This window comes from Cydia pomonella, chromosome 26 (assembly GCF_033807575.1).
Source record: "Cydia pomonella isolate Wapato2018A chromosome 26, ilCydPomo1, whole genome shotgun sequence".
NCBI lineage: Eukaryota > Metazoa > Arthropoda > Insecta > Lepidoptera > Tortricidae > Cydia > Cydia pomonella.
In genome coordinates this window covers 8,622,213-8,648,130 of record NC_084728.1, presented here as the reverse complement: position 1 = coordinate 8,648,130, position 25,918 = coordinate 8,622,213, and the positions used below count along the sequence as shown (strand labels likewise).

General features: G+C 37.5%; 1 protein-coding gene and 1 long non-coding RNA gene across 2 annotated transcripts; both read left to right on the top strand.

Moving 5' to 3' along the window:
* Positions 1-1,437: 1,437 nt before the first annotated feature.
* Positions 1,438-19,635, top strand: LOC133532242 (uncharacterized). Its single transcript, XM_061870824.1, has 9 exons — positions 1,438-1,629; positions 6,782-6,989; positions 8,983-9,292; positions 10,915-11,080; positions 11,847-11,986; positions 14,042-14,174; positions 15,969-16,190; positions 16,454-16,624; positions 19,167-19,635. Exons 1-9 carry the CDS (start codon positions 1,516-1,518, stop codon positions 19,287-19,289), a joined length of 1,587 nt encoding a protein of 528 aa, XP_061726808.1. The 5' UTR covers positions 1,438-1,515; the 3' UTR covers positions 19,290-19,635.
* A 17-nt stretch (positions 19,636-19,652) lies between these two features.
* On the top strand, positions 19,653-25,199 carry LOC133532241 (uncharacterized). Its single transcript, XR_009801669.1, has 2 exons — positions 19,653-21,418; positions 24,523-25,199. It is a non-coding gene; the product is annotated as an uncharacterized LOC133532241 (long non-coding RNA).
* The last annotated feature ends 719 nt before the right edge of the window (positions 25,200-25,918 follow it).

The following is a 25,918-nucleotide window of genomic DNA, read 5'->3' as shown; positions in this document are numbered from 1 at the left end:
CAAAGTTCCCGCGAAATGATCGCGGTATTTTTATTATTTATTGCCAAACCTTACGCTTCATTTTTACATATTTATGCGAACAACTGACGGTCTTTCCACCGCGATACAATCGGCAACGGCTGACGATTTTTTTAAATTCACAATAGCATCTAAACTATCATTTGACGAAGTATCAAACGGGAGACGATGAATTGTGTTTTGTGTTTCGGTGGCTGCCAATTCCTTTCAACCCACCAACGTAGCGGCAGCTGACGTCCATGAGGTTTCATCATACCTACATAGCCATTAACCACAATACGAGTTATCACCCGGGAGGCGATTGGTCATGGAAATATGTACCTGGCTCGCGGTTTAAATTAATACCCCTTGTTCGATGTACTCCTGAAATAAAGCTCTTCTGATGAAGAATGAAGAACAGGATAGATACCAGGATAGTACTATCGTATTTTTAGATACAGTAACGCTTAGATATTTTCGATAATCTATAAAAATATGTGTGCCCCTTCGACTGTATGGTGCTGTCTGATGTAGGTACACGGAGCCGTGACGTATGTGTGTGACGTCATGTGTCGTCAACCGGTCTAGGTAGCAGTAGGTTCTTATGTTGCGTCAATACCCCCCCCCCCCCCCATACACTATACTACATGAGACTTGTGTTATGAATGCTAGACGATAATGTATGCTACATTAATTTACTGCCATCTTTCGACACATGATTAAAACTTTTAGAACGCCATTTGACTTTGATCTTTATTATTTTACTGATATGTGTAAATTTTGCTAAATTTCAAAAAATGGCGCCATCTAATAGATCGAAGACCAAAGGTATGATAGCATGGTTTCGAGCGATGGCGCCATAACTTTTAGGATATTTAATAAATTTAACATATATCCATGAAAGAATAAGGATCAATGTCAAATGGCGTTCTAAAAGTTTTAATCATGTGTCGAATAATGGCAGTCAATTTATATGGCTACAAAGTTTTCTTTGACAATACTTTATTTCAAATTCTCTTTACTGAAATAATAATTACGACAATTGATACGTATTAACCATTTTCTGATGTTGCATACAATCCCGGATCCCGGGATTTAAATAATAAAATAGTACATTACGATACAAGTGCGAAAAATAGGAAATTCGAAACGAGTGGCGATAAATTAAAACACGACCGAAGGGAGTGTTTTAAATCGACACGAGTTGCGAATTACCTATTCGCACATGTATCGTACAACGTTTTACAGTACATATGGCCCTTTAAATGTTCGACACAGTAACATAATATGCTACTTCTCGCACTAGTGCTATAAAGTAGCCCCATATGTACTGTAAAATATTATTTTTAATGCTAGTTGTCGGTATAATAGCTCCCGAGTTTCCGATCCCTGGTAATTATACACTATGATTATGCGAACCGGCCAAACAACATACACAAACAACATCCGACTTCAGTACCATCTCAACCGTGACACAAACAACACGTGCGCATAACTACGTATTTTATATGAATCAGAATGTTACGAAACAAAAAATTCATATACGGACCTACGGATATCGAAGTTCCTTCGCATTTACATCTAGGACACTATATGTTGGATAGATTAATGGATTTCCAGGAAGGAAAAATCGTAAGTTGTTATATTACTTAGATACCTACTCGTTTTTGCTGTTATTATGGTACGAGTATTGTATTATTCTGATGCTGCATGATACAAACAATTTAGCTTCAAAGTTGATTTGGTATTTCGGTTTTAGAGTTCCGTAGTCCACTAGGAACAATTATAGTTTCGCCATGTCTGTCCGTCGGTCCATCCGCGGCGATGCTACACTAGATCGTTATTGCTAGAAATCTGCAATTTGGCATGGATATTTAAATCATGCATGGCGACAGAACCTTCGTGCAACACCGGCTTCCGACACGTCGGAAGGGAGGAGCTTATAAGCGATATCTTACCGAACAAATCTTTCTGCCATTTTTTGCGGGGGGAAACGTGCACAGTCGCACTTCTCACTCACTACATACAAAACCCAATCTGTAATGACGACACAAATACATAGAAAATGACACTCGTCAAAGACAAATCTTGCACACCTCGATCTCTTTTTGTGTACGGACGAGTCACAACATGCACCGCCACAGGCACAGTTGTGCCAGTGCTTTGGCAGAGGGGAAATAGTATGAATGCCGTTTTCCTTCCCTGTGTTGGCTGTGTTGCTGGAAGGATAGAACGGTAAAATAAAAACTACAAAAAAAAACTGTCGAATTGAGAACATCCTCCTTTTTTGAAGTTGGTTAAAAAAATATGCGATAAGACCGCCTGTTGTCTGCCTCTAAATTTAATGAATGGTTGATTTTTCTTGTATATTTTTACTGAGGTGTGCCAATAAAGAGTATTCTATCTATCTATCTAAAATGTGGTACCTCCCATACAAAATGATTTTGTTTTTCGCTTTTGTCTGATATCGTTGGATAGGTTTTTCTAAATGAATAAAGGTCCCCAAGAACGATTTTTTGATAAAGTGATTATTTTCGGAAATCGTAAAAATTGCTCAGTATGAGCTAAATAACATTATAGGTAAAATACTTAAGTAAGTCACCTGTTGTATGTAGTTGTGGCGTGTTCGAATAGACAATACATGTTTAAAAGATACACACAAACAAAACAAATGTCTATTCGAACACGTCACAACTACATACAACAGGTGACTTACTTAAGTTTTTTACCTATAACGGTTTAAGTGTGTTTAAGTAATTGCTTTACGTTCAGAACCCCTAGAGTAAATTTCTTCGATAGCGGGACTTGACGTACGCGTTTCCGTTAAGTCTCATTTTGTATAGAATTTAGAAACAGCGCGCCAAGCGGGACGTTTTGGAAACCCATAATCCCATACAAAATGAGACTTAACGCAAACGCGTACGTTACGTCACGCTATCGAATAAATGTACACTAGGGGTACAGATACGTATGTAAAAGACTTATCGATATTATATGTGAAGCGTAAATTCGTATATTTTTTTATTTTTTTTATTTTATTGGTATTCAGGATAACAACAGCCGTAAATATAACTAAACATATAAATGCTTACATAAAAGAAGGCCAATGACAGTCATCCATTAAATTGCAATACGTAACAAAGTAAAATAACAATTTTTTTTAAAAACGACGGAAATGTACAATATTCACACAAATGCTCGAAACCTTAAAAATACATACCGGTCGTAAAATATGTACTTAATGAATAATCGAGTTTAATTTTTTTTGGCAAAATACCATAAAATTTGCATTAGTAACAAGTCAGTCATCAACAGGAATTACACAAAATATATCCAAATAAATACCTGAACATAGTGTTTGAACTGAATTTTTATTAATGGTAGAATTAGGTAGTAAGAAATAAAAATTTCAACATTTAGACAGAAACTCCTTTAAAAAAACCTGTAACAAATTGCATTGCATTTCCCTAGTACCCATCAACACGTAGCTAGAAGAAGTTATGATATGCCTACTTAGATATTAAAATGTATGCAAATAAATGCAGGCAAAGGTCCACGTTAGTGTTCAACTGTATTGTTTAAAACTGGTTCTGATTACTCGGAATGTCAACTGAATGACATTTTTAGGGCAAAATACACAAAATACAAACTAATGACATTTATAATTTATAACTTTGCCGGCTTATGATGATTATGGGACCCAAAAAGAGGTATCTTGTTTTTCGGAAACTATTAGCGATCCCGTCTTCTACCTTTCAGTAAGTACTTTATTTTCCTACTTTTATAGAATACGAAATGTAGGTGCCCATTTAGGTCTTAGTCCAGTCAAAAGTCCACATAAATTAGATTTTTTATGTCTTTTGTAATTTTAGATTATTTTTCGATAGTTAAATGCTGTTATAATAATAAGTTACAAAAGTGAATAGGATAATAATGTGTAATTACAAAAAAAACTAATTACAAAAATTATTTATAAAAACGGCAAAAAAAATATGTTTGTTGTATGGGAGCCCCCCTTAAATATTTATTTTATTCTGTTTTTAGTATTATTTGTTATAGCGACAACAGAAATACATAATCTGTAGAAATTTCAACTGGCTAACTATCACGGTTCATGAGATACAGCCTGGTGACAGACGGACGGACGGACGGACAGCGAAGTCTCAGTAATAGGGTCCCGTTTGACCCTTTGGGTACGGAACCCTAAAAAGTACATGAAAGAAAAATTCGGAGATATATGGACTTTTGACTGGACTAAGAAAAAAAAAGCTTCAGAACAAACCTGCCTATCATTTTGTATTCTATAAAAGTAGGACAATAAATTCCTGAAAGGTAGAAGACGGGTTCGCTAATAGTTTTTGAGAAACGTGATACCTCTTTTTGGGTCCCATACAAAAAAACAGACTTTTTTTCTTGGTTCAATATGTTTTATTTTGAAAAAAATGTACAACATTTATTGTTTCTTACACAATTCTCCATCGAATAGCATAGAATTTTTTTTTTCCCATAAAAGTACTAATGTCCTCTTTTCGGCCGGTCCAGCAGCTATCAATGTCATCAATAAAGAGTATAAAGAAAGCCTGACCAGTAATATATGATCAAGCAATAAAAAAAATCATCAAAATTCACATTTTTCTTAAGAATCAAGTCATTATATGACACCTCTTTAGGGTTGTCACCGTAGACTATGATTTTTGTTAACGTAACGTAGAGATTTGAAGGTTTTTTCGTGGATTTTGAAGGAGCAGATGATGAATTTTGGCTACTTATCTCGTTCAAACTTACTCCGAAGTGCGAATTAATAATATCGTCTAAACATAATCATCAGCTTTATACGTCATAATTTCATAGAAGTTTGACGTGTAAAATAACACTTGCACAGTCTGGCAAAATCGCTGCCAACTTACCTTGGTCTAGCACTATAATTATAACTTCTGAAATACGTAGGTATTCGTTCATATGTACTTACATAAAATACGATAAATAACAGAAAGCAATGAACTTAGTATAGTACCTACGTACTAAGATGGCTATTAGTTAGGAATTATTAAGGGAATATATTCCTTAATTCTAAGCAATAGAAATTATAGTCACATGTTTATATAATATATATGTTTTATCAAACTTGAGAGCTGTGTTTACTTAAATAATCGCGATAAGATGGAAATAGCAAAGTGGAACAATACGTAATTATTACAGTATATATACATAGTTCGTATGATAAGCTGTAACTATTATAGGTAGAGGAATTTTTTAATGTAGGTAACTAATAGGTATGAATTGACTTTTTTTTTAACATTTATTTATTGTATTTCCGGTTATTTTAATTATTCCAGTAGGCTATACATATTTTATTCAAGGTTTTTGACATGTATAATATTAATGATTGTTGTAAATATTTTTTTTTCTGTTTATTTTTAAGTTTTTTTGTAATGTTAAGTAATGTGTAGGTATATTGATTATTGATTGATTGTATAATTATGTTTCATACACACTTAATGGTGTTACTGAATAAATAACTGAACTGAACTGTACCCCTAGTGTAAATAATTTCGATTTCGAAACGTGACGTACGCGTTTGCGTTTAGTTTCATTTTGTATTGGATTTAGAAAGAGCGCGCCAAGCGGGACGTTTTGGAAACTCAAAATCCTATACAAAATGAGACTTAACGCAAACGCGTTCGTCACGTTATGATGTCCATTAAATTTACACTAGGGGTACTGAACTATTAGGTAAATTAATCCACAATACGGGCTTTTTTGATATGAATGTGAGTGAAACGCCTTTAAAAACCCGTAGAGGGGATCGGATTAAAAACCAGATGTAACGAAGTGTGATGGCGCGGTGTCTTATATTTCTGCAACTATTTTTTTTAATCACTGGATCAATAAATGGTCAAAATTAATAAAAAATATAAATACAGATCAGTTAGTGTTTTAAACTTTTTCCCGCTGCAACCGTAACACCATATTATACATAGTTTTTTTCAACGTTTAGTCTACTCGTAATTGCTATTAGGTGAATATATGCTTACGTCATACCTACTGATGATTCGGTCAAGACAAACTATATCCAGCTTGAAACGAATGTAGTAACCTTTGGGTGGGTGGGTTTTACGCACACTACCCCCCCCCCCCCCCCCCCCATCCCTGACACAACCCCTTTAGTATGAAATATGTCCCGGTTGACGGTTTATTTTCATTTTTGAGAAAAGTAATCATCAATGTAAGAAATAATCCTTAATACATTCTCAACAAAAAATCGCGTGAAAAAACTGCCTACGCCAATTCTCGGGATTAGTTGCCAAGCGGACCCCAGGCTCCCATGAGCGGTGGCAAAATGCCGGGAGAACGTAAAGGAAGAGGAAGATTAATTGTTTGATATGATGTACTATAGCTAGATGAACTTCGACAAAATTTAGTTCTTGAACAAGCTCTTTATACGATTTCTTACAGTACTATGGTATAAATTCTAGTTCATCTATTTGTAAAGCCTGACCAGTAATATATGATCACGCGCCATATTGCGGAATCTCACTGGAACTAATTTTTTCACACTACACTGAACTGTCACTCTATACATGAGAATAACAGCGCCGTCTTGACAATGATCATGTATTTCTGGTCGGGCTTTAACATGAAAATGATGCATCATACAATAAAAAAAATAAGGAATTCAAAAAGGATTATTTCTTTCATTAACATCTTATTCATCAAATGTATGCAATAACTGTGATAAATGACAATAACTGTAATAAAGATTTTTTTTAAATTATATTCACAGATAAATGGCCAAACCCACGAGACTACGACCTTAGGACAAATAGCCCAGCAGTCCATGAATCTAGCTGTCTCCCTCACTCACATGGGGGTTAGAAAAGGAGATGTAGTAGGATTGTGCTCAGAGAATCGCATCGAGTTTTGGAGTTCAGTTATAGGGGCTATACTGTCTGGAGCTGTTTTGACTACTATCAATATGAACTATACAAAAGGTAATTTAATGTTCACTCAACTTGTTTTTATTTATTATTAGTATTATTACTCCTAAGAGTGCCACACTGGATCTATCGAGAATGAAGGCGTCGACCAAGCAGTGAGACATTGTGACGGCCCTTTATTCATTACTAATGCCCGTTGAATCCTTGAAATTCCAGATTCTTTGGGCCGTAATGTTCTGTACCTACGTGGTTACAATACCTGCCGCCCTAAATGGGTACTTCTTTTTGACATTAGTGGTCCACAGGAACAGAGAATGTGCATTGCAGTCTCCTCCAGGCAGAACCTGCATGTCGCATCTTATTTCTTTCCCATTTGAAATATCTGTTTGTTAAACTTACAGTGTCCAGTCAATATTCTAGTCTTTTTTTTTTCATTTATTTAACCTGGGAGTTTTAGCTTTACGCTAAGCCACCCCCGTAATCCAAAATATTACATGTATGAATCTAAGTAACATTTAACAATGAGGAAAAATAAATTTTAAGCAGTTCCTTAGCATCATCAGACGATGGTGAGGCCAAGGCACTGTTACACCATCCTACGTTACTACCATTACCACTGACACGATCGCATCGCTGATATTCTAGTCACCGCGCAGGTTTTTATCTCTTGATCCCTAGAAGCTCCTTAGCAGTATTGCTGTTGAGCACTTTGATTAGAGCTTTCAATTGTTCTTGTCTATTGACGAACTTCTACCAATCGATTGCTTTCGTTCTTCCTAAGTTACTGAGCAGAGAATATGCATCCCGTTTTGTGATTCCACCGAACGGTTCTGAGCCGACCAGGGGTGTGTCTGCGCCCTTTCTAGCAAGTTCTTCCAGCGGTGTGTTGACGTGCCTCTATAATAAGTCGAGAATTCGACACTCTTCCACACTCTGTCTTTAGTTGAGTTACAAATTCGCTGCACGCAGGTAGGTGTGACGGAGAGTAAACTACGTATTCGCGAGCAACGAGTGTTTGACTCGAGTATAGACAAATCAATGCAGACTTATTTTGGTCTGACTAGTGGTGAAATAAAAGAAAGTTGAATGTGGAGAAAACCGTTTCTTACCACAGAAGAGCAGTAAAACAGAAAGAGACCGCAGTAAGGTCGGCCGAATTTCACCTTCCCATACAAACGGAGTTTCGTTCTCATTTTAAAACTACGAATTGTATTATAATGAAACTTTGCAAATACATTGGCATGAGGAATATCCATGCATAATTAGTTTACATAGCTCCAGCTTATAAAAGAAACGAAATAGAGCAAAACCAAGTTTTGTATGAAAAACTTAAATACGCTGTATTTTTTAACCATGGTAAGCTACATAAACTAATTACGGGCATCAATCTAGTTATAGAGAATATTTGAAAGTAAATAGATGCGCACATATATATGTAGTAATTTTAAGGTAGCAACATTTTAAGAGGCAACAGGAGTGGTCATTTCTCCATACAAACGTACTCGACTGTTTCCTCCGTGGTTTTTGAAGCTAGAGTTATGATTTTATCAACACAGATCAGTAATATCTGTGTCGGACTGTTTTTTTTTTGTTTTAAGGCGCTAGAGCCCTTCAAACATGGCCAAAAATGGCTTAATTGACTATGCCGCAAAGAGAGGCGTGGTACTCAAAACTGAGGGTCTACCGCGAACCACGTTCGATGTGTTGCCTCTCTGTCGCAGTTGTATATTCATACGTAAGTGTGACAGGGAGCCAATACGTCGAACGTGGTTCGCGGTAAACACTCTGGTATCAATTAGCCAATAAAACGAAACAGTTCAACACAGAAAATTTTATTTTCATTAAAATTTACAAACTTCGTTACGATTGGTTAAGTTTTGGAAGAGGAAACAGTCGAGTACGAGACCTCGTTTTTTGAGATTTTTAAGCAAGATTTTTGCCTAAGCTGCAGTTGTCTTTATCGCACTAGTTTTAGGAGTCGCTTCCGTTAGCGAGACAGATATATTCGACTAAAATATTTAAATACCTTGTCTTCGTTTACTTTCAGGTGAAATAACCCACGTATTAGGAATATCAAAGCCAAAATTCATCATCTGCTCCGAAACCGCCTTCAAAATCCACGAAAAAACCTTCAAATCTCTACGTTATATTAAAAAAATAATTGTCTACGGTGACAACCCTAAAGAGGTGTCATACAATGACTTGATTCTCAAGAAAAATGTGAATTTTGATGATTTTTTGGCCACTGATGTACACGGACAAGAAGATTTGGCATTTATTTTATATTCTTCGGGGACGACCGGGCTGCCGAAAGGTGTCATGTTGACGCATCTGAATTGTTTGAATACTTTTTGCCAGTAAGTATCTTTTTCGTACCTTTAACTTTGTTTTTTATCTGTCGGCGGCAGAATGTAAAAACAGGCAGATCATGAAATCCCTAGGCATATCGTGAATCGGCACTTTAACCATAGAGACTATACATATCTGTTGTATATAAAAAAAAGAGCTAAGTACAGCCGCATCGGCCAAGAATATAGTTTTACCCCTTTTGGTGTGGAAACACTTGGCCCGTGGGGTCCCGGTGCACTGAAATTTTTTGGGGCTTTGTCAAAGAGGCTTGTGGATGCGACTGGGGACCGTAGGGCTGGCAGCTTCCTCGCACAGCGCATTAGTATTGCAATCCAGCGGGGTAATGCTGCCAGCATCTACGGCACCTTGCCGAGGGGTGAATTTTTATTTTAGTTTAGGTTTTACTAAAAAAAAAAAAATGTATTATGTTGTATTGTTTAAATAAATACTCTCATAACGAAATTAATAATATGACAGGAATTTGACAGAAATCTGTTGTATTGTAGTAATTATTTATTTTAAGATTAGTATATGTAGATAATGTAATGTTTATCCAAGTATTGGCTGTTGTATTTATAAATGTTTTTATGTATTTTTCATGTCACTATATGATGTTATTATAAATATTGTATTAATGCAAGTAGGCCTTGCAGACTAAATTTTTGAATTTTGTGAACATCATTCGATTCATCAAGTCGACGGAAACCCCGCTACGTATTTCTCGAGAGTTTGCCCTTTGTTTCATACAAATGAAGTCCTCATTTTCCTCTCTGGATTATTCATTAACATTATTGGAAATATTTTGATACAGTTTGTTGTACAGTCGAGGAAATTGATTCTTTAGCAGGTTGTGGTTCACTTTACACTGGAAGCTCATAGCATAAGTATGTTCAACCAAATTTACTTGTACCGCAAATTGCTAAAGAATCAATTTCCTCGACCGTATATCCAACACAGCTCCTACGTTTGATTTATTTCAATTTTCAATAATTAGAGTTAGGAGCATTTAAAATTTTGTATGAAAACTGTTTTTTCGCTCCTAATTTTTACAATAATCATAAAATCGAAAAAAGTCAAACTTAGGGGCATAGCTATTGTTAATATTAATATTCATAATAATATTCATTTATTAATAAAATTACAAATTTTACAAGTCATAGCAGACCTATTTTTATTTAGTTCATTTATTTAAGACATATTTATAAGGGAGAAGTAGAAGAGGGAGCTGGAAGGGGTAGACCTCGGCGGACTTTCTCTGATCAAATCGGGGAAATCCTAAAGGCCAGGTCAAGAGCACCCTAAACCGACGAGCGTGTATGAGGAATGTCATGAAAGTGAAGGAAGCGAAAGAGGTATGTCAGGATCGTAGTAAGTGGAAATCCGTGGTCTCTGCCTACCCCTTCGGGAAATAGGCGTGATTATATGTACGTATGTATGTATGTACGTATGTATGTATGTATGTATGTATGTATGTATATTTGTAAAAGGCTGTTTGTTTCTAAATAAAAAAAAATCGTAAAAACCTTACAGTGATTGACGATACCGCTATTGACGACGTATATTTATATTTTTAAGTACTCTATATCCATGTATATCATGTATTCAATAAAAAACAATAATATATTTTCAGTCCCAGAGTGGAGCCTCCATTCGAACCCATAGTCCTTACCGTGAACCCATGGTTCCACGCCATGGGACTCATGGCCGGTCTCATGGGGTTCTCACAGGGAAGGACCATTGTGTTCCTGCCGAGGTTCGAGATGGACCTGTATTTGAGAACTATTGAGAAATATAAGGTCAGTTAAGGGCAACTGTTAGAAGCCTGGTCCAAAAATCAACAGAGAGCAAGGTCATTAGATAGGTATGTACTTTATTTCGTTGTATGGGCACCAAGGGGAAATCCATTGCAGAACTGAGATATTTGTATTTTTGTCAAAAAGATGACCCTTATTACCTAAGCAATAGAGTCCAAGTAAGTAAATTAATTGCTGCAGCGGTCGACTCTATTGCCTAGGTAATAAGGGTGATTATATTTTGACTAAAATCCCCTCCCCTTCTGCGGCCATTGCCATGGTCATGGTTTCGCCGAGGTCGCCCCGCCATATCTGTTTTGGGCTGCCTCTGTCCCGGCTAACCTAGCTTTTTTTAATACTACGTCGGTGGCAAACAAGCATACGGCCCGCCTGATGGTAATCGCAGTCTATGTACTAGAGGAGTTGCATGCGCGTTGCCGACCCTCATTGAGCTCTGGCAACCTTACTCACCGGCAGGAAGATTTGGCGCTGTGCTGTGACCTACCACACAAAGCGTGATGACATTCACAATGCCCATACCTTTCTTTCGGACATTTTAAGGACGTACCCGGGTCCTGTGGTAGCTGTGGTATTCGGTAGCAAATTTGGCCCACCAATCCAGGTGTACTTGAGCTTGTTTGTTACAATTGTGTATATAATCCTCCTCTCCTCTGGAGTTGCAGGCGTACATAGGCAACGGAGACTGCTTACCATCAGGCAGGCCGTATGCTTGTTTGCCACCGACGTAGTATAAAAAATAATATTCCAGGTGACGGTAGCACAAGTGGTGCCCCCTATACTAGTGGCGTTAACGAAGACTGATATCAAATACGACGTCAGCTCAGTCATGATGGTTTACTGCGGCGCTGCGCCATTGAGCAGTGAAGTTAGCAATGCAATACAAAAAATGTAAGTTTTAAAAGTTGGTACCATCTAGTTTTTTTAGTTCTAGTTCTAGATTTAGTTCTAGTTTTATAATTAGTTTTAGTTTTACCAGGCTTCACCGAAAACCAGCGTCCCGTAGTGTGTCGTAAGACTAACTTCGGGACATCAAGTTGAGTGAAGACCTTTTAGCGCAATTTTCTATGTACAATTAAATATTAATCTAAATTTTGTAACTTTTTGTGCTAATAAATATTTCTTATTCTTATTCTTAAAAGTCTTTATATTTAGTCTGGTCTAGTAGTTTTATAAGTAGAAACTGGTGGTAAATTTGAAAAATCACGGAGCGAAGGGTCAATATCTCAGATTTTAGAATTTTCTTTAAACCAACAAATTGTTAAATCATAATAGGCCTCATCGTATTGTGAATTGTTTCTCTTTGAAAAACGTGTAAAAAAAAAACAAGAAATTCACAAATATGTATCTTTCTTCTTCGCGTTGCCCCGGCATTTTGCGAGGGCTCATGGGAGCCTGGGGTCCGCTTGACAACTAATCCTCAGAATTGGCGTAGACACTAATTTTTACGAAAGCCGCTGCCATCTGACTTTCCAACCCAGAGGGTAAACTAGGCCTTATTGAGAATTAGTCCGGTTTCCTAACGATGTTTTTCTTCAACGAAAAAATCACAAATATATTGTATAATATCTAATAATAAATCAATTTATTTCGAACATCAGTCCACAGCTATTACAATAACTTAGATGAAACTAAAACTATTTTTTTATTTAAGTACCTAGGTACTTAAATAACCAACTTCGCCCTACAGCACCTATTGTCCATGTACTTGGTTTCCACTTGTTGACTATCGGACAATCCAAACTATCAGTAACAGTACTCCGAGCCCCTAGTGTAAATCTATTCGATTTCGTGACGTGACGTACGCGTTTGCGTTAAGTCTAATTGAGAAACAGCGCGCCAAGTGGAACGTTTTGGAAACTCAAAATTCCATACAAAATGAGAAATAACGCAAACGTGTACGTCACGTTACACTAGGGGTACAGAAGGCTGTCGGGGCTGTGCCTAACACGATGCATCAGGAAGGCCACTCACTTGCGCATTATGGCTTGGAAGCCATCACGACTTGGAAGCCACGCGAGCTTCAGCAAACACTCTGAAACCGTTATTATACTGAATGCGTAAGGCACTTAAGAGATTTCTGCGTACACTTGACCCACAGACCGCACCTATAATATTGATAGAAAAAAAACTGACTTCAATGAGGGAGTGAAAAAAAGATTATTATATTATATGAATAAATGTCTTGAAAATCTAATTTACTTAACAAACACAGCGAAGAGGAAAAATCGCCAATCGTGAACTATGCGTAACACTGATCATCATCAGCAGTCTCACTTCATCAAATGTCACTTTTTCAAATGTAAATGCTAGAGAAAATACATAAATCACTATATGTATGCCTAAACATTTGAGGAGTTTTTTCTGTATGTATGAAATGTATCTTGAAAACCTAATTTGTCTAACAAACACAAAGAGGATGACAAGTCGCCAAGCGGGAACTATGCGTCGTTGAAGAGTTCCATTGTGATCATCATCAGCAGTTCCACTTTATCAAATGTCATTTTTTAAATGTAAATGCTTGCTTTGTTGATGAAAATACAAAAATCACTATATTTATGCTCTTCACATTTGAAGAGTTCCCTCGAATCCTCATGGATCCCATCATCAGAACAGATTTTTGACGAAAACGGAACTAATCTGTATATATATAAATTCAAACAAAAAAATAATCAGAAATGACGGAGATAAGAAGTAACAAACATTTAAAAAAAACATACAACCGAATTGATGACCTCCTCCTTTTGAAATCTTGAAGTCGGTTTAACAAAATGCCTTAAAAAGGGTTATTTTCACACTTTTATGCAACGTGCAAACATGCGAGCAAACATGAAGATCGTCAGATGGGTCCTCGGTGACCCAGTACCCCAGATTCCTAAACTGATTGTCATTTTTCAACTCGGATCCTCCAAGTTTTAGTATAATGAGATTATTTGACAATTCCAGTTTCCCAAACGCAATGCCAGTTCTCCAAGCCTACGGCATGACGGAATGCACCCTGGCCATCACCAGGAACGTGAACATCTTCCAAGCCATGCCAGGGTGTGTAGGTGAAGCTACATATACCGTTGTCGTTAAGGTAGGTTTACTAATAGATACAACACTACGTTAGACCATTTACATGTCTAAAGAATAATTGAATGATCGTGTTTTTAATAGTACATTGTGCAACGAGGGGGGTAAGTGAAATTTTGGAAGCGAGGGTGGAATTAAAGACTCGAGTTTGCAATATTCTTACCCCCGGAGTTACACACAATGTTTTTCATCACACATGCGAAGAAAAAACTAAATTTTAAGGGAAATAATTCTGAAATATTGTGACATATCAAACATTCGTCGGCCATATTGCCATTTCTTGACAGGTTAGGCATCGAAGGCACAGGCCCAGAAAAATGTGAAAAAATATTTGAAACAGCTATTAAATTAATAAAATTGGATATTTTTAAATACATATAACCATAATTTTTAAACCATAAACGTCAGTATTTTAAAAGTAAAATTCATTTACGCTACTTAGTTTGTATGAATTAGTAACATAATAAAAAAGAAAGCTATAACTCCCTAGGGAGTTATATCTTTTTTTCACAATCTATAACTCCCGCGGGAACAATATAGGCCTTTGTCCTTCAGTACACCTGCATGAAATAAGATCTTTTCCGAGCAAGTGTGATGAAAATTATATTTTATCTCTCACACTTAGACTTACATCTCTAAGTATTTGTTGCTTCTATTTTTTTATCTATGTTTTTTTTATGTAATTCGACATTTAGAGAATGTATACATCTCTAATAAAGTATCTAAAATTTCATTGATTGCATATTTGTAATTGTATTTTTTTATCTTTTTTGCTTGTAAAAAATTGACATGTAAAAGTGCCCCTGTGGCCTATTTGCTGGAAAAATGTTTGATTGATTGGTTAGAACGGTCTGTGTCCGGGCCCAGGCTTACGAGATCGTTTTCTATGACGGGTAATCGATGATCAAGTGACGGTTTCTATAGAAACCGAAATGTCGGACGTCTCAGCCTGTACTCAGCCCGTTCTAACTTAACCTCTTAAGGCCATAGAAATGAAAAATCCAAAATTTGCAACTGGAATTTGAACCTATAGTGCACGGAATACAGTTGATTTTATTTTGTTTGAAAATTGCACGAAACAAAACAAATGCAACTCTGTCCTAATTGAATATGATTTAAATTTAATCGAACTGAATAAGTCCTATAGGTAGGACCTTGGGTCTTATGAGGTTAAGTCATATTTAAAACACTTCTTTATGTGGACAAAATTGAGTTTATAACTCTGTATATATTATAGAGCTGGCACGAGATGTGTGTTAAACTAAATTAGTTTTGGTGCAGATTACCAGCTAATTGTTATATAAATATATGGACATTCTTACACAAACTGACTAAGTCCCACAGTAAGCTCAAGAAGGCTTGTGCCTGACACACCCATGAAAACATCTGTGCACATCACACAAATAAATGCCCTTACCTGGATTCGAACCCAGGACCATCGGCTTCATAGGCAGGGTCACTACCCAATAGGCCAGACCGGTCATCGAATATATCTTTATCTTTATAAGTCCTTTGTTATCTTTATATTGCATCTTTTTTCTGTAACATATGTCATTCGTCTACTGTCCATATTATGTTTATTTTTCCTAATGGTTTCAAAGGAAGACCAGCGCTGGAAAATCTTAAAATCTTAATCTTCTGTTCTATCTTAGCATCATGCTAAGATAAAACAATTTCGTGTCACTTTTGCCTTTCTATGTTTTTATTATTATTACCAATTTTCACATTTGTGTTTACGAATAAAGAACTAAGCAGGCACTTTTGTCTTTTCTTAAACAGTTTTTTATTACATCTCTAGGTCATAGACCTAGAAACTAAGGAGCCCCTAGGACCTAACAAACCAGGCGAGGTCTGCGTAAAAGGAGGTGTGGTCATGAAAGGATACGTCGGCAAAGACCGAAAGGAAGATTTTGATGGTGAAGGTTTCTTCAGGACTGGAGACGTGGCGTATTATGATGAAGAGGGGAATTTCTATATCGTGGATCGACTTAAGGAGCTTATCAAGTATAAGGGATTTCAGGTTAGTACGTTTGAGAAGGTCCCCAACAAACTAAAAATTGCAGTTAACCTTTATATCGAGTTGCTATGATGACAGGAATTTCTATATAAGATCAGTTCAGGCTCTGACTTATTCGCGCAACGCCTTCCTATCCTCAGCAAGATGCTACTAAAATAATATTATCATATTAATTTAACGTGCAACAGCACTTCCACAATCTATCACTGGTCAGGTTGGTGAGCTTAGCAAGTAAGTACGTGATATAACTTTCTTCATTACTGCAGGTGGCTCCAGCAGAAATCGAAGCAGTTCTGCTCCAGCATCCAGCAGTTCGAGATGCAGGTGTAGTGGGGGTGCCTGATGCCCAGGCGGGGGAGGTGCCACGCGCGTTTGTAGCGCTGCAACCTACTGCTAAAGCTACAGCTGAAGAGCTGCAAGCTTTCGTCGCTGAGAAGGTTAGTATACGTGCGAAATGTGAACTGCGCTGGGCACAGACTACACAGACCCAGCATGAAGTATTTACAATGAGCTCAAGGTCACCACCAAGGCTCAGAAACCGGTTAAATTTCCAATCCAAACCGTTACCATGTATTCGTAAAAGAGTAAAGTCAGCTCCTGATAGCGGAAAGAAAAGTGCTCAGGAAGGTCCTGGGACCTGTCCGAAGTGACGACGGCTCCTGGAGGATCCGGAAAAATGCCGAGATCGAAGAGTTGGTGGCTGAGCCCAATATCATCGGCGTAACTAAATCCCACAGACTTCGCTGGCTCGGTCTCCTACTCAGAATGGGGAGGATCGCGTAGTCAAGGAAGCGTACTTGAGGCGACCAACCGGCTGTCGACCGATTGGGCGCCCCAGGTACCGCTGGTGTGATGTCGTGGAGGCGGACCTGCGTCGGCTGAATGCCAATTCATGGCAGGAAACCGCGCTGGATCGGGATAGGTGGCGTTCTCCCGTTTCGGAGGCCAAGATTCTTTTTGGATCTCTGAGCCAAAGCAGTTAGTCAGTTAGTTAGTTCGTAAAACCGTTAATTTTAAACCGGTATTTAGGAGAACATTTCCATACAGTTCTTGTCAGATTAACCGGTTTAGTACAATAAAAACCAGTTTCTTCCTATGAGGGTGTCTTTGTTTACGCGGCTTACCACCAGGCCGGACGACCGTCTTATCGCTCGTCGAATAAACCGGTTTATTTAGGTTACAATTTACAATAAAGTTATAATAACGTTCGCGTTCTTAGGAATGTTAGAAGTAAAACCATATTTATTTAAACTTTATGCACAATAAAAATAAGTACACATGGCGGATTTAATGCCTTAAGGCATTCTCTGCCACTCAACCTTAGGGCAAAACAGAAATTCTCGAATGTTCTATCTACCGCTATTTTAATACTAAGATTCGAGCAACACAGCTAAGTTGTACTCTACATCATTTTGTACTATAACGTCTATAACATCATATAAAGTACGCCCGTCTTACTTTTTAGGGTTCCGTAGCCAAATGGCAAAAAACGGAACCCTTATGGATTCGTCATGTCTGTCTGTCTGTCTCTCCGTCCGTATGTCACAGCCACTTTTTTCCGGAACTATAACAACTATACTGTTGAAACTTGGTTAGTAGATGTATTCTGTGAACCGCATTAAGATTTTCACACAAAAATAGAAAAAAAAAAAACGATTAATTTTGGGGGTTCCCCATACTTAGAACTGAAACTAAAAATATTTTTTTCATCAAACCCATACGTGTGGATTATCTATGAATAGGTTTTCAAAAATTATATTGAGGTTTCTAATATAATTTTTTTCTAAACTGAATAGTTTGCGCGAGAAATACTTCCAAAGTGGTACAATGTGTGCTCCCCTCTCTGTAACTTCTAAAATAAGAGAATTATATAACAATAATATGCGGTCGCGCTCCCATACTTATGTTGAAAGAGAGCGCTTTTTATACTACGTCGGTGGTAAACAAGCATACAGCCCGCCTGATGGTAAGCAGTCTCAGTAGCCTATATACGCCTGCAACTCCTGAGTTCCTTTCCTACATGCGCATTGAGCTTAGGCAACCTTACTCACCGGCAGGAACACAACACTATGAGCGCTTAAATATGTGTGGTGACGGTGCCGCCATTGACATATCTAAGGACGGGCCTTACGGACAATAAGAATGGGGTCAATACAGCGGTGTCACGCACGCGAATTCGAGCCAATCTAAAGCCACAACGCGATTAGATAAATAAATAAATAATAAATATTATAGGACATTATTACACAGAATGACTAAGCCCCACAGTAAGCTCAATAAGGCTTGTGTTGAGGGTACTTAGACAATGATATATATATAATAAATAAATATTTACATACATACTTAAATACATAGAAAACACCCATGTCTCAGGAACAAATATCCATGCTCATCACACGAATAAATGCCCTTACCAGGATTTGAACCCGGGACCATCAGCTTCGTAGGCAGGGTCACTACCCACTAGGCCAAACCCGTCGTCATATAAAGATAAAAAGATAAGATAAAGATCTCTGCCTACTTGAATAATAAACTATTCAAGTAGGCATATTACAACGCGCTTATGAACGTCAAATAAAGCTACACCGGCTCAAACCCTACACCTCTGACCCGAGCAGATTTAAATCCACCCTCAATAGAAGGAGGGTATCCCAATATGGACCGGCAAGAAACTCGGCGGGATTGATTGAATTTGTGAGTGACGCCACTGAACTAGCATCATTCTTAGTGCCCGTAAGGCCCGTCCTTAGACTATCAATGGGTGATGCCGATTGTCTTATGTTTTCGTTTCGTAAGAGGTGGTCTGTGATATAAATCTACGCAGATACTCACAGGGAGAGGGATTTGCCACACTGGATGCGGTCTGCAGTCAGGTCATTACATACATTTCAATTTGACCTGACCTGACCGCAGACCGCAGAACGCATCCAGTGTGGCAAATCCAAAAGCTGGCTATCAATATTGTGCATTTGTTTCCAGCTCTCGAAACCGAAACACCTGCGAGGCGGCGTACGATTTGTGCCGGATATCCCCAAGAACCCTAGCGGCAAAATCATGCGCAGGGAGCTGCGCAAACTAGCACAAGAAAAAAGCAAGCTTTAAGAGCGCTCTCACATTGTCCAATCCGATATCGGACTGCGCCTGAACCAGTGAACCACATTATGTTTAAATAAATAAATACGTAGTTATTTAATAAGTTTGTGTGTACCTACAGTTGTAAGATTAAATGTGTTACTAACTATATTGATCCTTACCATTATCATAACATGCTTTCTTAAGATACAAAAATGGTAAGGTAAGGGGGGTAAGGGTTTCATGTGTCATTTGTGTACCTACCTATAGTTTTATGTACTTGGTATACCTGTAAGAGCTCCTCTGCATGATGGCCCATCGTACGCCAATGTAAGGGACGCAGCTATGCAGTGGAATGAGATAGCAATACTTATCACTTGCTTGCTTGTGTAGAGGAGCCATAATGTACATGTGAAATGCAATAAATAAATACAATACAATATATATCGGAAAATTCTTATACGAACATAATACAGCCCAAGATTGTTTTCATATTCATATTACATATCGAGCGAACATATTATCCTAACTTAACATCAGTGTGTGTGTGCCTTAAGGCTGTCCCCTATCCGAATGACTTCGCGCGATCCTACTCCCTCGACCTCCCTTCCTCGTTCTTTTTTTAATACTACGTCGGTGGCAAACAAGCATACGGCCTGCCTGATGGTAAGCAGTCTCCGTAGCCTATGTACACCTGCAACTCCAGAGGAGTTACATGCGCGTTGCCGACCCTAACCCCACCCCCCTCGTTGAGCTCTCGCAACCTTACTCACCGGCAGGAACACAACACTATGAGTAGGGTCTAGTGTTATTTGGCTGCGGTTTTCTGTAAGGTGGAGGTACTTCCCCAGTTGGGCTCTGCTCTAGATCTGGAACCACCTTCACTTGACTTTACTTTTTTGGTTCTTCACCTTTACAACTTGAATTTGCACAAACAAGTACATTACTGCATCCGTTCGCTCTTTTAACACTCACTTTAAACTTAAATGAACAGTGACCTATCATTAAAACTCTCAAAAGTCAGAATCAGACGATCAATTCACAGAGAATAATTGCGCGCGCGTCGCGTTGAGTGACACAGGTTCCAGTCCGACGGTCAGGTGGCGCCTGCTCATCGTCGCCCACGCAGACACCCTCGCGCCAGGGCAACGCACGAAGTTGAATAGTATCGATTTCTCAAAAACTATTTAAATAATTGAAAAATTGGTAGACGTAATTGAAGTGTACATCATTATTCACTATTGGTGACAGCTTCGTGTCTAAGCGTTGCATAATAAGGAAGTTTATATGGATTTTAACTCGAAAACAGGGTTCACGAAAAAATTATGTCGTGTTTGACCAAGCTGTACTGTTTGACCAAGATGATGGCTTTATAGGGTTAGAGCTTCGGATTTATAAAGAGTTAGGATTAACGGAGTAAAAGTCTTGGTATTAAGAGCAGGGATCGGAACCGGTTTTTTGGAAAAACTTTGAAATAAACATATATTTCGGTTTATTTTATACTCTAAATATAGGACTCGGTTGTGTTTTTAGATAACGACTTCGTATTATTAGATTGCCCAATTAGAAATGGAATAATTAACAAAGAACGAAAAAATACCGTTTTCGTTTCCATACAAAAAATACCGGTTTCCGATCCCTGATTAAGAGATCTGATGACTTTTTAGTGTGAAAACTATAGGGACCGTGCGCGTTGGAGGGTCTGCCATCTTGTGGCCTGAATCGGAACAATAAACATGTACATTTACACGACACGTGTTGTCTTGTGCATAGTAGGTTCTGCCATCTTGTGGGCTACATCGGAACAATAAACATCACATTTACGCCTCGCGCCAAAAATCTGACGGCTCCTGTGCTGCCTCCTACAGTTCATGCACGCTCCCTATAGGCGCATGTTAGTCTTGGCAACACCTTACATGAAATGTTTTTGGTGGGATTCTTAATACACAAGAGATAACGATTTGTAATTAAATTCTAAAATGGTTTAAAATCAATTTTCCACAGATATTAAGTACGTAAGTACCTTTCAGGATTGAAAATCTTTTATTGGAGTACAGCCATGGTGAAATTCCTTGTAATTTTGGCGCTTTTAGTTGCGGGTACGAAGACACAACATGACCCAAACGATGATTATCCAGAAGGGGACGATAATATTCATGGTAATTCAATAAGCCTTTTATTTTCTTTTTTGGTCATACACAGCAGTAGGCTAGATGACAAGTTTTGAAGTGAAAACTTATTTAGACGCGTTGGGCATTTTTTGAGTTACCGACAGCGACAGATAGCGACACTGTTACCGTTACGAATAATTACGAATAACGAATGATTGTCTGTTTCAATTTAAGATTAATAGGACATTACTATAGAGGATGGGAAACGAAGGGTTGCAGACCAAGTATTATAGATATAATAGAAAGACGGTCGAGCGTAGCGATAGGATAGGGATACGCGGCCGGCAACCCCGTTTCTCGCCGAGATTTGTATAGTGCTTTTCTCAATCTTGCAATGAAATAATAAATAAAAAAATAGGATGATGATGATGATGATGATGATTGTGTCATGTCCTAATGTGATAGGATATTCAGTGCATGGGGTATTAGAAGGGGAACAAAAATTTAATTATTTTGGCGCCATGAGGCACGCCAGTATGCTATATTATTTTTCTTTTTTTTTTTACTTTTTTCTTTTTTTACTTTTGTGTGTTTTTTTATTACTTTGAGGGTGTTGGAAGGGGAACGAAAAATTGATTATTTTTACGCTACGACGCACGGTTTAGGAGATACAGCCCAATAAAGATTTCTGCGTGACTGAAAAAATCAAACTTTTTGGGGCTGTATCTCCGAAACCGTGCGTCGTAGCGCAAAAATAATGAAATTATTGTCCCCCTCTGAAATCTCGAAATAATATTTAACAAACACAAAAAAGAAAACAAACGCAAAAGAGACAAAAAAAAAGAAAAAAAAACATTATGGCAGAATTTTGCTTATAGGTTTTTTAAGGTTGAATGCCAAGACTTGCCATAATTTGACGTTTAAAAACAAAAGAAGGTTGCCTTACAGGCCTAGGTGTGTAAGGTTGTATGAAATTCATTTACATAACATCTTCACTCATCGCACCTGATATGTAGTATTTCCGGACCTAATTTGAAGTAAGTCATTTAAATATATATTTCCCATTAAGCAGCAAACACTGTGGTAGTATCAAGAAACAAGAAAATGTTATATTTCACATTTGTTTTTAATAGGATATCATTACTTTTTGTACAAAAATTATGTTAGTGTTAATAATTTTTGTTTGTGAAATTACTCTATTTTCTACATTTACGCTGTATAGTTGATGATGATATGGTCTTGGTTACATGACGCATTAGATTTATGTAATGTCGTGTGAACATATTTTAAATAACTAAAAATAATAATAATAATAATACACCTTGAGAGACTCTCGCTAGGTGGTTGGATCAAGGGTCAGATGCAGAAGGCGGTGATCTTGGACACGGCGCGGATAGTCCGCCGGTTCCTCTCTCTGCGGCCCTGACCACCGGCAGCTTGGGCCCTGCCCCGCTGCTGGCGGCACCCTAGGTTAGGTTTTTTATAATGTGTTTATATGTATTTTGTATTATTTTTGTATGATTTGTTGTATTTTACTTTTATATTCATATTACAAAATGCCTAATCTAAGACACAAGATAAATAAAGATAATAATAATAATAGTTTTCTTATTTGTGTTATTGTCTATATTTTCATGTACCTTCGAAATTTTAGAATGGATTACCCACTACGTTTTTTATTTATATTTAATTTGGCCAAGTCGGGGCGGTATAATGTGCGTAGGCGGTTGTATTCTATTGTAGAGCTTGTGCCTTGATTTGACTTGGATCTAGATTAATAAGATGTACCCCGTCTAAGGTTTTAGGTACATCTAAAATTCAAAATTCAAAAATTTATTCTGCAAGTAGGCCTCAAGGGCTCTTTTACAAGTCAATACAACATTTATAGTAACATCATATAGTGTCATGAAAAATACATAACAACATTTATAAATACAACAGCCAATCTAGATAGTGCTAGTGATCGAGTCGCCACTTTCCCGAATGAAGGTTGAGGGAGGCGATGGCTGAGATACGCGTCATACTCGTGAACGGGTGCTGTTTGTGGAGACTGGTCTGTTTAAGCCAACTTTATTGAGTATATAATTACAGTGAGACACCTCATTCGGTTCTCGTATGTTTATTTTATCCTAATGAATGTTTTAATTATACGGAATTTTGACTCTTATAGACTCTATACATCTCTAAGGATAATTTGATAAAAGTCATTTAGTTCTGACATTTAGAGATATTTACACCTCTAAATAATTTTAGTTGTTTTTTGTATTCTTTTGTTACCTATTATTATTTTAGTAATATTTTATGTAATTGTATTTTATACTTAATTGTTGATATGCTTGTTTTTGTTGTCAAAGCGGACCCCAGGCTCCCTTGAGCCGTGGCAATATGCCGGGACAACGCTAGGAACAAAGCAAAGAAAGTGCTTGTTTTTGTTTGTATGTAAATTCCATGTTGACGTGTAAAAGTGCCCTTGTGGCCTGTTTGCTGAATAAATGTTGAAGTTGATGTGCAACGTAAGCCTGCCCTTTGCTAAATATTGAGGAGCCTTTGTTTTGTTAGTAGTTTAAGGCTTTTTGTAATCTTCTTTTGATTCAAATAAATTAAAAAAAAAAAAAAAAGAAGAGCGCTGTCAAGACTAATTGCGCCTTGTGATTTGTGGATAGTAATAACATATGCTCATCTTGAAATTTGGTACGAAGCAACGTCTATAAAGCATTGCGAAAACCGTAAATTTTTAGTTATACCAGGTTTAAAAAAAAATTAATAATTGATATGACTCGATTGTTGTCGACTGTTGTGATGGGTGAACTTTTTTTTTTTTTTTTAACAAATAAATAATATACTTACACAGTAAGCTCAATAAGGTTTGTGTTGCGGGTACTTAGACAACGATATATATAATATGTAAATATTTATAAATACACAGAAAACACCCATGACTCAGGAACAAATATCCATGCTCATCACACGAATGTCCTTACCAGGATTTGAACCCGGGACCATCAGCTTCGTAGGCAGGGTCACTACCCACTAGGCTAAACCGGTCGACAAACCGGTCGTTACTTTTATACCTACAGGTTTGTACGGAACCCTCAGTGCGCGAGTCCGACTCGCACGTAGCTTCAAAAGGTTAACATCATTTCTCTTTCCAGCTGACGATCCGACTGGAAAACTAACAGTCGATTTGATACCTTCAGATTACGACTCCTCGTGCGACGAACTCCGCTGCACGAAGCAGTGCTGGAAGAAATTGTACAGAACTGTCGGCTACTGTTATAATAAAGATCTGTGCGTCTGCTATAATGAAGATTAAGATGCCAGTTATTCTACAGTGTGTCCCTAGCCATTGGACAAAGCCGAAATGTACATATGCATTAGGGTATTTAGAACCAGTGTACAAAGTATCATAACAACCGGTGTAGCGGTTTCGAAGAAATTAACAAATTACCATTCTATACTTTGGAGCAGCCTGTATGTGTTAGTAGCTCCTAAGGTAATATCTTCAAAGAATAATATGGAACCTTCTTCGACCTTTTTGATTATATTTTTTATTTATGACACTAATAAGCTTCAGACTTTTGAAAAATGTCATCATTATCAAATATTTCGAACAAATTGTCAAAAACACTGCCAAAGATTAACACAGTGTTTCTTTTTGTTGTCGATTATTGCAAATAACTTTTGTTCGAAATACATTTTTTTATCTTTTGTTCTAATTAAAAAATATTAACGTCAGATCATTCCTGAGAACCCTACGTGGGATTTCATGGTTTGTCCAATGGCTAAGGTCACCCTGTATACCTATTTAATTATATATGTTATCATAAAATTAATGGTTTAGTTTATTTACAATAACGATATAATAGTAGGCTAAGGGAATCCGCGTATATCCACAAAGAAATTCAAAAAGTGAGGTCCTCAAGCCGTTTTGGATCAGCGTGGATACTATAAGCCAAGCCATCTCGCGCATGAGAGGAGACCTGTGCTCAGTAGTGCAACGTAACAATAACAAGCCGAAATATTGTTTAACAAATCCGGTCCAAATATTTACCACGTTGCTGGAAACATTATCGTGACAGTGCTTAAGCGTAGGTACTAAAACAAACGGAATGATTAACTGCTACGCGTTTTACGGGCCTCTTAAGAATGAGATAAATATCTAATTAGGCTAAGGGATGAAAGGCACACATTTCCTACATTCCTGTCATAGTTTCGCGCTCGAACACAGTGAGAGCACTGATAGCCCCCGAGACTGAAATGGTCCCTTACACCAGAGTTACTCTGCTTTTCATTTCAAGTTCGAAGAAAGTAAAATACATGTAGGTTTAAAAAAACACGGCTAACAAGGAAGGGTACCCAACTGTCCGACTCCGATGTGATTCATTTTGATATATGTTATAGAGTAGTCTAAAATAACGGACACGTCTTTTTTTAGCTGCCCAAACTCAACCTGTTAGGAGAAAATGGCCTTCAAAGTACTAAAAAGTTACTAAATCTTCTAACTCCTATAGAAAGTGATGCTCAAGCAACTTGCTAGTTAATGGCTGG

What these genes read in the sequence shown, in the direction of transcription:
- LOC133532242 (XM_061870824.1), top strand. Translation starts at nt 1,516, where the DNA reads ATGTTACGAAACAAAAAATTCATATACGGACCTACGGATATCGAAGTT. An exon ending in ATTTCCAGGAAGGAAAAATC is followed by an intron (nt 1,630 to 6,781) that starts GTAAGTTGTTAT and finishes TTATATTCACAG; the next exon opens with ATAAATGGCCAAACCCACGA. An exon ending in CATATACCGTTGTCGTTAAG is followed by an intron (nt 14,175 to 15,968) that starts GTAGGTTTACTA and finishes TTACATCTCTAG; the next exon opens with GTCATAGACCTAGAAACTAA.